The sequence below is a fragment of the Alexandromys fortis genome, unplaced genomic scaffold, assembly GCF_014885135.2.
Source record: "Alexandromys fortis isolate MF-2015 unplaced genomic scaffold, M_Fortis_MF-2015_v1.1 scaffold_165, whole genome shotgun sequence".
NCBI classification, from domain to species: domain Eukaryota; kingdom Metazoa; phylum Chordata; class Mammalia; order Rodentia; family Cricetidae; genus Alexandromys; species Alexandromys fortis.
The window spans coordinates 2,130,635-2,144,215 of NW_026068038.1; the positions used below are offsets into that span (position 1 = coordinate 2,130,635).

The following is a 13,581-nucleotide window of genomic DNA, read 5'->3' on the forward strand; positions in this document are numbered from 1 at the left end:
TAAAGGACCAGCTGTCCCTCCCTGGAAACCCATGTCTCTTTCCTACAGCATATCAGAAAGGGGTTCTACCTGCAAGACTGTAACTTTTGACCAGAACTGGTTGCTCTAGCAGGAAGGCTTCTTCTAGCCTTGACATCTTCTTATTTCTGTTTCATTATCTGGATACTGATTTGCTACCTGTGGCAATTCACTCTGAAAACTCAGAATAAACATAACTATGAAACCATTTTTTAAAAAAACCATACTTAGAATAAGGGTTTCCAGCCGAATGTAGTGACACATGCCTTTAATCCCAGCACTAGGGAAACAGAGTCAGGTGAATCTCTGTGAGTCCAGCCTGATCTAACTGGTGAGTTCTGGAACAGCAAGACCTACATAGTGAGAACCTGCATTCAAAACAAAACAAAAAAACAACACAACAACAACAACAAAAAAGGGTTTCCAGCCGGCTTGGTGGTTCCCTTGTTATGATTCAACTCTACCAACCTCAAAAGATCCAGGGCCTTTAAGTGATCCCCAGCCTCAGCTAATGGCATGAATTAGGTGGGCAGCTTGCTCAGCTGCTCCTGGGGATACTATTCCCAAACCCCCAAAACCCACCTGGGGCCACAGACTACTGACAAGAGGAGGCAAAAAGGCACAGGTGCCATGCACTCCAGGTGACCCTGCTCCAGCAGCCAGGCTGGACACACCCTAACTCTGCCCTGGTCACAATAGCCACAGTGATACTGGACATCCCCAAAAGATGGTGGCAGTGGCTGTGGAGCCATGGCCGTGCTAAGGTCTGTGTGCTTGGGTGTGCCTTTCGCACCGCACTGCTGATGGTGGGTTCTGTCTTCTAAAAACTCAGTCTTGCGCCCCATTCACCCTGTGGGCTCTCAGCCCAGGACAGGCAGCAGAGTTCAAAGGAGCTGTTCCTCAGAGCTTTTCTGTTTCTCCAGCTATGGAGTTCAGCCTGGCCAGGCACTCTCTTCCTGCCTCAGCCATGGACTAGGCACTGGTATGTTGGGGTACTAGACCCATGGCAATGGAGCCCTGACTCCATGGCCAGGTGGCAAAGGGCCGATGCCATGAAGGGCTCGGTTCTTGCCCTGCGGCCTCCCTATCATTTCACAGGCCACAGCCCTGTGCCCACAGGAAGGTGTTACTGCTTCCTCCTCAAAGACTGCAGTGGAGGGGCTGGAGAAGGCAACACTCAGAGCTGAAGAGCCCCTGCTGCCTTTGCACAAGACCCAGGTCAGTTCCCAGCACCCGAGTCACATGGCTTACAACCATCTGTAATTCCAGCTCCAGGGATGTGACACCCTCTTCTAGCCTCCATGAGCACCAACATACACATTCACATAAGATGAAAATACATGTCTACACCAGGCGGTGGTGGCACACACCTTTGATCCCAGCACTCAGGAGGCAGAGGCAGGTGAATCTCTGAGCTCAAAGCCAGCTTGGTCTGCAGAGCAAGTTCCAGAGCAGCCAGGGCTACACAGAGAAACCCTGTCTCACCTCCTGCCCCTCCTCAATACACATCTGAAACAAGGGAGAAAAAAACCCTATTAACCTTGCAGTGGAGCCAATGGACATATCCATGCACCCATAATATTCTACTGTGAGACTCAGCACCAAACCAAGGGGCGGAGAAGGCCAATTGGCACAAGAGAGCTAAGCACTCCACAGCAACTCTGGGTGACCGATGACACATACCCATATCCTCGTTCCGTGAAGAAGGAAAACCTTGGAGCACACGGCCCAGTTTTATTAGGATAAGAGCATATATCCTGTGGGTCCCCCAAATGTCCATCTCACTCTAACCTTCCCTCTGCGTGGACAGAAGCTGCAGTCAGGGCAGTGAGTTCCTCTTTAGACTGCAGCCTCTGCGGGCCTCTTCATGCCTGGTTAAGGACACCAGTGATGTTGAAGCCATCGCTCCATCTAATGTTGGACCCGTGCCATGTCTTGACCTGCATCATCAATGAATGCTTTCGCCATAGCATGGGCTACTTTCAGGACTTTCTTCTCCTTTGCATCAGGGCCCATGTGGTTCCGGGCAAGCTTCAGCCAGTACTGTTCAGTCCGGGACAGGTACTCTTCGTACTGCTCCCCAGGCGCCACCTCTGGGTGCTGTGGATCTTTCGATCCCAGAAGGAAGAACGACACGGAGCATGCTCAGTCAGTAAGTTGAGAGGGATTCAGGGCACTGCTGCCCTGAATGGCAAGCTACCCAGACCCACCCTAGACATAAGCAGTGTTAAACAGGCCTCCCATAGAAGCAAAGCGCAGAACAGTCAGGGCTGATGGGGATTCTAACCTGCTCCCTCCTCAGCGCTGTCCTCTGTACTGTCCTCTTCCTGGTCCTCATCGCCCCCCTCTGCACCCTCTTCATCTGAGCTGCTGTCCTCTTCCGAGTCTGTCTCCTCCAGCCACTCCTGAGATTCTGACAAAACAAAGCCAACACATGGTTCTGGCTACAGCCGAAGGGCCACGGGAGCTGGCACCACCTCATAAAACCCCTCCTTCCTCCCAGGAACTGAACAGAAACCCCAACTCTCCTGCCCTGAAGTCTGGGATTAACTGACCAGCACATGCCTCTCAGACCTCAGAGCAACTTGGGAGTGATACTGTGGTGGGCACCAACTCCAGCCATACTGCCATCCTACCTGTGAGTACCTGAGTGGAAGCTGTCTCTTCCTGGATCCCTACAGCCCCAGGGGTTCCCAGAAGATGGTGACAGACCCTGCACTATGGGTAGGGCCTCTCCCTAGACATGCATTGCAGGTTTAGTCTCAGATCTCAAAAAAGTGAAGGACGGAAATGAGGGAAGGGGGCAGGAGGCTGACTGGCAGATGTATTGAGTTCAAGGCCAACCTGGTCATTATAGCAAGTTCCAGGTCAGCGAGGAATACACAGTGACACTGTCCAAAAAATAAATAAATAAAAAATAAAGGATTTGGGGCCAACGGCAGTCTGGATAAAATGGGGATGTCATGATTTCTGAGCAGTGATGGAGAGAGCGACCACCTCAGAGTACCAGCCACCAAAGGCAAGCTCCAGTTCTGCCTGCTCTGCACTGACCTGGGGGAAGATGCGAGGCACATGGAGCAGGTCTGACCCGGGTACCAGTGACTTGTGCTGTGACCCACTTAGCTCCTGCGAGCACTCAGAGCACACAGGTGTATGCCAAGTGAGCCCCCATCCCCCAGGCTCTTTTCAGGGAAACCTGGCCCAGAGTCAAGAGCAGAGGTCCCTACAGGGCAGGGCACAGGCTCTCATTAGAGTCTCATTCCATACAGAGGTCTCACCCAACCCAGCTTACTTGGATCCATCTCTACCAAGGTTTTCCATTCTTCCATCTTGTGAAGGTCAAGGCAGTAGAGGTCACTAAGGGTCACCTGGCGATCACCAGCTTCAAACATGCCACCATAGAAATAGAGCAGTCCATGCTTGACGGCCAGCATGGCATTTGAACGAGGACATGGCTCCTGCCCAGTGCTGCTGGCCTCCAGAGCACTGTCTTCAGCCTTAGGTCGGGGTCGCACTGGCAGCCCAGAGGGAGCAAGCACTTGTTTGATGGTGATCACCGTCCCATCTTCAGCCACCACCTCTTTTATCACTTCCAGTGGCTCGGGAGCACCAGTCCCCCCACTCTCCTCTTCAGCGGCACCTTCATGTTCCTCTACTTTGCCCCGCCTCCGTTTCTTCTTCTCTGACTTGGGGCCCTGTTAACACAACTCAAGCTGCACAGCAGGGCAGTGAGAGCCCTCCCTCTACCACACCAGTCAACATGCCATCTAACATGCTATCCCTGGAAGAGGTGTGGAGCAGCGCAGGCGTGAGCAGACATTCTAGGTAGCCAGGACAGCAGCGAGGAACGGCCTCCTAGCCTTCACTGTAGTGAGGGACAGTCATTCCTGAGTCCCACACTGGCAAGCACCCAGGTGAGACCAGGCCCAGCTAAAATGCAGACAAAGGTGTCGGAGGCTCTTCTTGGGAAATCCGACCCATTCACACTGTCACTCACAGAAGGGATGCAGATCACTCCCCGCCAACAACAGGGCTGGATGACAAGAGAGTCAGCACTCCACTCTGTTCCTCAAGACCGTGCAGGGCCCTCCGTCACCAGCACTAAGGTACCCTCTGGGTTCCCCTGCCGGAGGACATGTACTCTGTCTCCCTGGCCACTCTGCAGAGTACAGCTGAGTGGCTCTGTAGTAGCCACTGTCGTCTGGCAGAACACCATGCTCACAAGATGGCATTTACTGAGCTATATTCAAATATTCTAGCTATGACTACCTCCAGCCAACCTGGACCTGTTCCCTGTTCTAGACACAAGATCCACTCCATCCTGAGGCTGCAGTGGGCATCTCATACAGAACAGCCCCTGAAGGACATCTTGGGGCCCAAGGACCAAGTAATCTGAAAATAAGGCTAACCTACACACTGGGTTCAATGCTCTGAGCAATGTTGGAGACCCTGAGTGGCCATGCCTGGTATAGCTTCTCAGAACAGGGGCCGGCATGTGCAAGGTTTTCTATCATATCGTATCTATGTCTATCATAGACCCTTCCACAAGGCTGAGCCCACAGCAGGTACTAGTGCTCACATACTGTGGGCACTCAGAGCAGTTTCTTTGTGCAGATCCAGGGTGACCTGGGACGATCACTTGCTAGTCTGTCTACTCCAGGTAGGTCCTGGGCAGCAGCTGTTGACAAGGACAACAGAAAGGGGTATAGAAACAGGGCTGAGCTCAAGCAACAACAGACATTAACTGGCACAGAGAACCTGACACGCTCAACATCTCGGTTCTGCCAAGGAGTGGTAGGTGACATCAAGAAGGAACAGGGATCACAAGTCTAGTCACCCAGAACCCACACAGAAGAGTACATGGGCCTTAAAAGGAAGCAACAAGGCTTGAGAGTGGGTAGGAGACAGACAGGTAATATGGAAGACTCTTAGGAGCCTAGGCTACCTTTAGCTGTGCTGCGAACCAGCGACTCCTGGCAGGATCGTAGATATATAAGTCACTAAAGAATGAGCCCTCCAGGCTCTCCTCCTCCTCCTCATCACACACGCCCCCGAAGACCAGTATCTGATGATTTGGAGCCAGGGCCACAGAAAAGCCAGACCTTGGAGTAGGCTTGACCCCTGAAGGGTTAATCCGGGCCCAAGTCCATTTGCCTGTCAAAGAAAACAGAGGAAGGGGTAAGAGGGGACACTAAGAGCCAGGAAGAACACACAGAGAGCCTTGGGCACCTGGAATAAGGATAATTGCGAGCTTTGGATACTATTTAGGCATGGAAACTCACTTTGTCCCCCTTGTAGGAAGAGGGGACGCTAGTCAACCACCCTCAAGGTCCATCCTTCTCAAAGCTCAGCTGTGTGACACGAGACCTTGCCTTTTAAGGGACCCTGGAACCAACGGCCAAAAGGCAGAGGGACAGATGTGGAGGTGCCATCTTGCTAGAGGAGGATCATGGGCTAAAATATACCTCACTGGGGTCCTAAGCCAGCTCATCCAGCCCTGGCCTACAACACCTCCCAGCGGGGACAGCTGCGCTCAGCTTTCCCAATAGGTGTCAAATTCTTCTGACACATGGAAAATGTCTTCCTGTTACTTCTAGAAGAAGAACTGAGATTGTCCCTCACTAAACATTACAAAAGTGCTGGTGACCATGCACTGGAGGTGACTGACGAGGCCCACAGTGTGGGTAGGACTCTGGGCCTGCCCACTAGTGGTCCCCAGTCAACCCATCACAGCAGCAGGTGCTGTGGCGAGGGACTAGAGCCGAAAACACTAAGATGGAGTTAGCAAGGCCCACCATCTCACACTGTGCATCTACAGAGGGAGCGCTGCTCATAACACAGGGCTCCCTTTTCATGAGGCTAATTGCTGGGCCCAAGGGACTGCACCACACTGTCCAGTCTCCAGGTTCAAGCTTCACAGGTCCCCAATCCTAGGTTCCTGCCAGCAGTGGCAAATGACTCACATTTGAGCACGCAGAACTACATATCCTATTAATGTCTGTGTGCTCTTGAGTAAGAAAACACTCTTTAAAATGTCAAGCAAGGACAGGACCACAGCAGCTCCTCCTTCCCATCTCCCCACTCCTCATCTGCCCTCACATATGGCTCCACACGTTGGGGCTGAGCACGCATGTTCAGGGAGCCTGCCCAAAAGTGTCCTCCCCAATCTTACCTCTAAGCATGAAGACTATACCTGAGAATAACACAAATACAACACAGGGTTTTCGAGGGGGACACAGTGGCTGAGTGACCTGGGCTCCTGCTGCCTTCCAGACACACTGAAGGCTGACCCATGTTGCATAAGGCACCATGGTCCAACCACTCCTGAGAAAGGTGGTCTGGTCTTTGGCTCTAGACAGGCAACAGAAAACTCAATGCAGTGCCCATTTTGATAAAAGGGACACACAGTCTTTGCTTCTACCCAGAGGCTAAATGTAACCCACCCGAAGGCCATACATCCAGAACACAATCCTCAAGCACAGCAGTACCTTCTCCTCCTTCCTCAGGCTTCAGCAGGAACATGTCTGAGTGCTGGGTGCCTTTGTCCACGTCTTTCTTGACTCTCTGCAAAACACAAAGTCTTGAGAACCAGCCCACGTAACAGGAGCTGCAGTCCCACGGAGAGCACAGATATGGCAGACCGATTTTAAAGCCACCACCAATGGCCAATGCTGGATCACTGCAGTATGCTCTGCCACAGAATCCCTGTGCATCCACAGGTCTGTACCACGTGGATGGACCCACACACAGCACAGCGCAGCCATACCTCACTCTGGCTCCTACGTGTCATCAGACACAGCTGCACTGGCACTGTAGAGAGAAGCAAGCCAACACCATTGACAGACCTCTTAGAGCCTTCAAACCCACCGATCCCGGGTCCTTAGCCTTCAGCTTCAAACAGTGATGCTGACTAGCTGTCAGCCCTGAGGCCACCACCCACACATCTCCTACTCAGCACCCCAAGGCCCAGACAGCTGCTTGCCAAGATCATCACCCTGAGGGACGCCAGTCCACTTAAATGTCTTCCTGTACTTTTGTGCTTTAATTCTCAGTTTCAATGCACTTGATCTTGTGGTCTTTATGTCTATAGAAAAACTGAAGACTGCACAGAACCACTGTCCTGGCAGCTGCAGCTGCTCACCCTACCCAGGTACATGCAGAAGCTACACTGATGAGAGGGACCAACCAGGCCACACAGTCCTCCTTTTCCCTACTGTTGCTTCTCTCCTCCAGGGTGCCATTCAGGTCCTCCATGTCCCGCAGGCTGGCTAAGCTCTGCCCTAGGGAACCACTAGTTCCCCTTTCCATCTGTTCTGCCCAGAAAGATGTGGCAGGAATGGGAGGTGGGAGGTAAGTGGACACACGAGGCACTGTCCTTAGAGATCAAGTGCTGGTCTCAGGTTGTTTTTGTGTCAAGTTGTAATGGAAACAGCAAGTCTGACCCTCTGGCCTCTGGCTCCCTAAGCTCCCCCTCCCACATATGCTCCACCACTGTGATACCATCTGCCATGAGCCATCCATGTCCAATCCTAGATTTTCAGGGTCCAAACTCATTTTATTGCCAAGTGTGCCCTCACAGTCTGGGAGGCTGAAATAAATAACCTCACTTCTTTTTAAGCCCTCAGCCTGTAGTATCTTATTTCCCTCTCAGAAACAGGGCCACTGTGTGTACAGTCAGGACAGCCAGAGCTACACAGAGCTTTTGAATACAGAGTTTTGAATGCAGAATTTTTTGTTACACAGATTTTGAAAAAACAAAAACAAAACGAAACAAATCAATGAAAGGAGTTAGAACTCAGGTACCCTGTATGTGTGCATAGTTACTGCCCCAAAAGACAGAGGTTTTGAAATGAAAATCTGAAGCCAGGTATATACATACACCTTACTATGAGTTACTGATCATGTAGGCCCCAGAAACAGTCGAAGCAACACAAGCTATTGCCATTGCTCTCAGCTGCCCACCAGACCGGATGGTGAAACTCTTCTCCTGACACCACTACATGCTTTGCTTGGAGGACAATCAGGACAGAATGGACCTGAAAACTTCCTCTCTGGTTGGCTAGCTTTCACAGTGTCTGATGATGCAATGCAAGTCACTAAGGGAGAAAATTCATCAATGGTATTACTAAGAGGGGAACCTGAATACTGGCTGACCTTCCAGACAAGATGTGTCCATTGATGAAATAGTGGCATTAGGTTATGGGAACAGTAACCACTGATTGGAGCTGAGGCTGTGCCACAGGAGGCAATTCATGCCTGGTACTGTAAACTCAGTCAAAGGCCCCTGGTTCAGGAGGTCACAGAACCTCTAGGCAGAAACCTACTACTGTTCTGCTAAATGGACACATTGCCTCTCTGTCTTCTAAATAGCTATGCTTCTACCCACAGATCAGTCCTGCCCTCTACCGTGCATCTCTCCGCAGTGGGTAACAGTAAACACAGGAGACTCACAGCTAGTCACTGAGCTGAGAATAAGTGGCTGTTGAGTGCTTGGCCCTAAATAGGATACTGAGAGCAACCCCACCTCCCAAGGCTCAGGAACATCACTGAAGAGGGGACAGAGAGAATGTAAGAACTGGGGGAGGGGAGGAGTACTGTGAAAAGTCTTCACAACGTTACACTCGTGAAACTCAGAGCAGCTGTGGTCACTTGCACAGGTCCTGCATAAGATCAAGCCAACAAGGTTTATCACTATTCCAGCAGGCTGTGCTAATTGGACTCAGTGGGTTACAAAATGCAAAAAAGAAAGAGCATTAAGGTGGGAAGGGGCATGCTGGGAGATGTCTGGGATGGGGAATTTTAAGAGCTGGGTTTGTTCTAGATGTTGTGTAAATGGATGGAATTGTCAAAACAATAAATAAAAATATATTTATTTATTTATTTATTTATTTATTTATTTATTATGCAGCCTTCCTTTCATGTACACCAGCACAACAGAAAAGGGCGCTAGATCTCATTATAGATGGCTGTGAGCCACCATGTGGTACTGGGAATTGAACACAGGACCTCTGGAAGAGCAGTCAGTGCTCTTAACAACTGAGCCATCTCTTCAGCCCAATAAAAGATATTCTTAAAAAAGAAAGAAAGCAAAGAACTGAAAGTTGTAGACTACAGAGCTAGTAGGGCAGAAAGGACTACGTGGGGGCCCGACAGGAACAATGGCCTGCCACAGCAGGTTGTATTCACTGCATTACAAATAAACCACGTGACAGTCAACACTGACCTCTACCTGACTCCCCACACTCACATATATGAAAGGGCATGCACACAAACTAACGTTCAGGCATGACTCTGTACTTTTCTATGAACTACACAAAAGATAACGGAAGAGTGAGAGACACAGCTGCATGAACACACGTGATCAAACAAGTGTGCTGGAACAGGAAAGGCGGAGTCCCTGCAGCATGCAGGTGGTCACTGAAAAGATTCACGTTAACTATGTGAGAATGTTTTAAAGAAAAAAGATATGAGATAATCTTTGTCTTGTTTTTTTTTTTTAAAACCCTGATTTACAGCAATGTCAGGAATGGCAAAGTACCAGTACAGAGCAGGGCAAGTGGACGGCCAGCACTTGCAGATACACGCACTCCAAAAGCAGCAAGAGACTCCTGAGCACTGGCTTGGGAACACAGCTACAACACTGGCTGCAGACACTGGGAGAGGACACTATGCAGTCCTTATATCGGCTACAGTGTAAACACAGATTGTTCACCTGGCAGTGCTCCTGGGAGGTAGGCATGGCATGAACTTGCATCCCCAACAAACACATAAAAGCTGGGCTTAGCAGCCAGCGTCTATAATCCTAATCCCGGGAGACAGCAGAGGCACAGCCAACTGACCAGCTCCACGTTCAGTGTGAGGCCTGTCTTAAAACAACCAGGTGGAGAGCAGCTGCACAGCTCAGAGCAAGGCTGCTCCCATCTCAATGGAAGCCATCTCAATTCTAAGCACAGGGGCCCTTACCTGCTTTGAGTAGCCCCCATAGATGGCAATGCTGCCCTGGGGGGTGACAGCCATCAGGCAGCCTGATCTGGGTGTGGGCCCAGGGCCTGAAGGGGACAGCTTACTCCACTGGAAAGTATCCAGGCTGAAGGCATACACGTCACTGTAGTAGATATAGTCCCTAGTGGGAAAAAAGGGCACAGATCACCAGAGAGATGACAGGGGAAGGCAGGGTCATCAGTGCACCAATTATACTGAAGGCAAACTTGTGTTTCACCTAGACATCTGCTTCAAGTCTAAATCCAAATGAAAGGCTGAAGATCCTGAATTTACAGACGAATCAGAAACAACTCCAGTCGCAATCACAGTATAGCTTACTAAGAAAGTTATCCATTTCCTGCCCCAGTGACAACAGCTACCTTCATCAGGCAAATTTGGCTACTCAGTGTGACAATGAGTCTAACTAATCACAAGGCAGGAGACTGACCATTTGGTAAGAACTGAGGCAGGGATAGGCAGGGACAGAGCAATGCACACAGGCCAAAGGCAGGAACAGACCATTCGCACCTACCACCAGACAGGAATGGGAGGCTCCACCTAATGCTTACTCTGCTCAGAGCCAGGGACTCAGACACCAGAGCACTCAGTACATAGGGCTCTTGGAAACAAAACGGGGAGGCTGGCTATTCTGGGGTGTCTGTCACTGAACAGACACTGGCCTCAGCTGTGAAGAGGAGCTCAACTATCCACAGAGGAAAGGCAGGGGAAGTTGGGACAACCATTGCTCCACACAGTGTATCTGAATAATCCAAGCCTGGGGCTCTACAGCCACTGTGAGCCCTGAAGGCTGTAGTGGGAGAGCTGGCATAAGGCTGTCTGCTTCTAGAGAAATGCCAAGAAGCCATGGGAACTGCTGGTTGCCCCTCAAACCCACAAAGTCCTCTCCAAGGGCACATGAAGGAGAGGAGGCTCCAGGTTTCTAGAATTACTATACTCCAGTTTTCTCCAATTTCAAACTCCACTTTCAGTTAAAATAAAAAAAAGTCAGCTCTTATTGAAGATAAATAACAACTGTCTCAAGGAAAATTCAGAATGGTGATATTTAAAAGTCAAGCTAATTTAATACAGATGGTGACTCCATTCACTGTAGGACTGTCATTTTGTCTGTGTGCCTAAGTGTTTCCTAAATAGGTTTGTACTCAAAAAAACGCTTATTTCCACTTATGTGCATTTATGTGTACATGTCTGCATGGGCGCGCAGGGACTGGGGAGGGCATTCGACATCCTGGAGGTGAAGCTACAAATAACTGTGAGCTACTAGACATGAGTGCTGGGAGCTGAACTCTGGAGGAGCAGCAAGTGCTCTTACCTGGCGAGCCAGCTCTCCAGTCCCCTAAAGAATCTTTAATGCCGGGCGATGGTGGCACACGCCTTTAATCCCAGCACTGGGGAGGCAGAGGCAGGCGGATCTCTGTGAGTTGAGACCAGCCTGGTCTACAGAGCTAGTGCCAGGACAGGCTCCAAAGCCACAGAGAAACCCTGTCTCAAAAAAACCAAAAAAAAAAAAAAAAAATCTTTAAAAACCACTGTAAATGGTGATATGCAATCTACACATGTGTAAGAGGGAAGGGTTACGCTGGTTCACACACAACCACGCACACAGTAGGTGCCGACTTAATGTAAGGACAAGCCCATGTTTTCCTCAATATTTCATGTGGCTGTCACACACTGTCGCTGCCAAGCCGTGTGCCCAGGAAGTTAGTGAGCAGTGTTCCTACGCTGATCAGATTGTTTGGCCCATGCAACCTATACCTGTGCTCCAGAAGAGGCCCAATCTGCTGAGTACCAACCTTGTGCTTTCATGGAAGCCACCAAAAAGAATTAACTGTCGCTTCCAGGCCACCATCCGATGTCCACTACGACCTGAAGGACCACCTGTTGATCTAAAATGACGAGGAGAAAAAAAAAACAAAACAAAACATTGTTAGATATTCCTTATCTAGGGTTGGAGTTTTTTTGCTGTTGCCGTTTTCATTTTTTGAGACAGGGTTTCTCTGTGCAAAGCTGTTCCAGAACACGTTCTGTAGACCAGGCTGGCCTTGAACGCACAGAGATCCATCTGCCTCTGCATCCCAAGTGCTGGGATTAAAGGCTTGTACCACCACCACCTGGCTGATTTCTTTTTTTTTTTTAATATTTGCATTTTTGTGTGCGTGGGTGTTTAGTTCATACATATGTTTGTGTACTATGTGGTTTCCTGGTGCACTCAAGAAGCCAGAAGAGGACATCAGATCCCCTGGGACTGGAGTTACAGCGAATGTGAGCTGCCATTTGGTGCTGGGAACTGAATCCTGGTGCTCGGGAAGAGCAGCCAGCACTCTTGACTACTGAGCTATCTTCAGCTCTTGATTTTCATTTTCAATACACTTAGTAAGTTCCCTTCATTATCTCTTCAATTACTAGACTCGACCTAACAGTCCTGCCTGATGCTATAGGGCTTCAGGAGGGATAGAGGGTAGATCAGTGGTAGAATACTTCCTCAGGAGTGTGTGAAATCTCTGAGTTCAACTCCCAGACAGTAAAGACTTCCAGAAATAGCAGAATCTCTGACTTGGAATAAATGCTTTTCAGGCAAAAAATAATAGGTTGGGTTCACTTAAATAAAGAATTCAAAATACTATTAAATACATATATGGGGAAAGCCATGTATGCTGGGCAGTGGTGGTACACACCTTTAATTCCAGCACTTGGGAGGCAAAGCGCCTGTGGCTCTTTTTGAGTTCAAGGCCAGCCTGGTCTACAGAGCAAGTTTTAGGGCAGTTAAGGTTACATAGTGGTAGCACAGGCCTTTTATCACAGCACTTTGGGAAGCAGAGACAGGTGGATCTCAGCAAGTACGATGCCCGCCTGGTCTACAAACTGAGTTCCAGGACTGTTACACAGAGAAACCCCATCTTGAAAACAAACAAAAACAAAACAACACACACACACACAGAAAGTTAGACGTGGTTGCCCACATCTTTAATCCCAGTACTGCGGAGACTAAATCGGGCAGATTTCAGTGAATTAGACCAACCTGGGATACACAGAGAGATACTCTGTTAACAACAACAGCAATAATTTTTAAAGGAGGGGGTCAGAGCACTGGTTAAGATGCTAGCTGCATTTCAGAAAATCCTGGTTAAATTCCTATCACCTACACAGTGGTTCACAACTAACCTTTTCTAATTCCAGATACAGACATCCTCTTCAAACATTTATATGCATACAATCAAAACATTTACATACATAAATCCTACAAAACAAACAAAAGAGCCAGCATACAATGGGTTAGGTATGGTGGTACACATCTTTAATCCCAGGCATTTGGGAGACAGAGGCAGGTGTGTCTCTGTGAATTCAAGGTTAACCTGGTCTGCATAGTGGATTTCAGTACAGCCAGGACAAAATAATTATCTTGGCCGGGCAATGGTGGCGCACGCCTTTAATCCCAGCACTCGGGAGGCAGAGGCAGGCGGATCTCTGTGAGACCAGCCTGGTCTACAAGAGCTAGTTCCAGGACAGGCTCCAAAACCACAGAGAAACCCTGTCTCGAAAAACCAAAAAAAACAAACAAACAAA

At 49.4% G+C, this 13,581-nt stretch overlaps 1 protein-coding gene across 2 annotated transcripts in view; it reads right to left on the minus strand.

Moving 5' to 3' along the window:
- Positions 1 to 1,717: 1,717 nt before the first annotated feature.
- The window catches only part of Klhdc4 (kelch domain containing 4), a 25,204-nt gene continuing 13,340 nt past the window's right edge, over positions 1,718 to 13,581 (minus strand). For both annotated transcript variants that reach the window (XM_050165272.1, XM_050165273.1), the window contains 7 exons: positions 11,811 to 11,903; positions 9,982 to 10,141; positions 6,507 to 6,582; positions 4,964 to 5,172; positions 3,311 to 3,713; positions 2,306 to 2,431; positions 1,718 to 2,126 (listed from right to left, as the gene is read on the minus strand). In XM_050165272.1, coding sequence (XP_050021229.1) covers positions 1,930 to 2,126; positions 2,306 to 2,431; positions 3,311 to 3,713; positions 4,964 to 5,172; positions 6,507 to 6,582; positions 9,982 to 10,141; positions 11,811 to 11,903 — 1,264 coding nt within the window. In that variant the 3' untranslated portion in view covers positions 1,718 to 1,929. The remainder of the gene's footprint in view (positions 2,127 to 2,305; positions 2,432 to 3,310; positions 3,714 to 4,963; positions 5,173 to 6,506; positions 6,583 to 9,981; positions 10,142 to 11,810; positions 11,904 to 13,581) is intronic.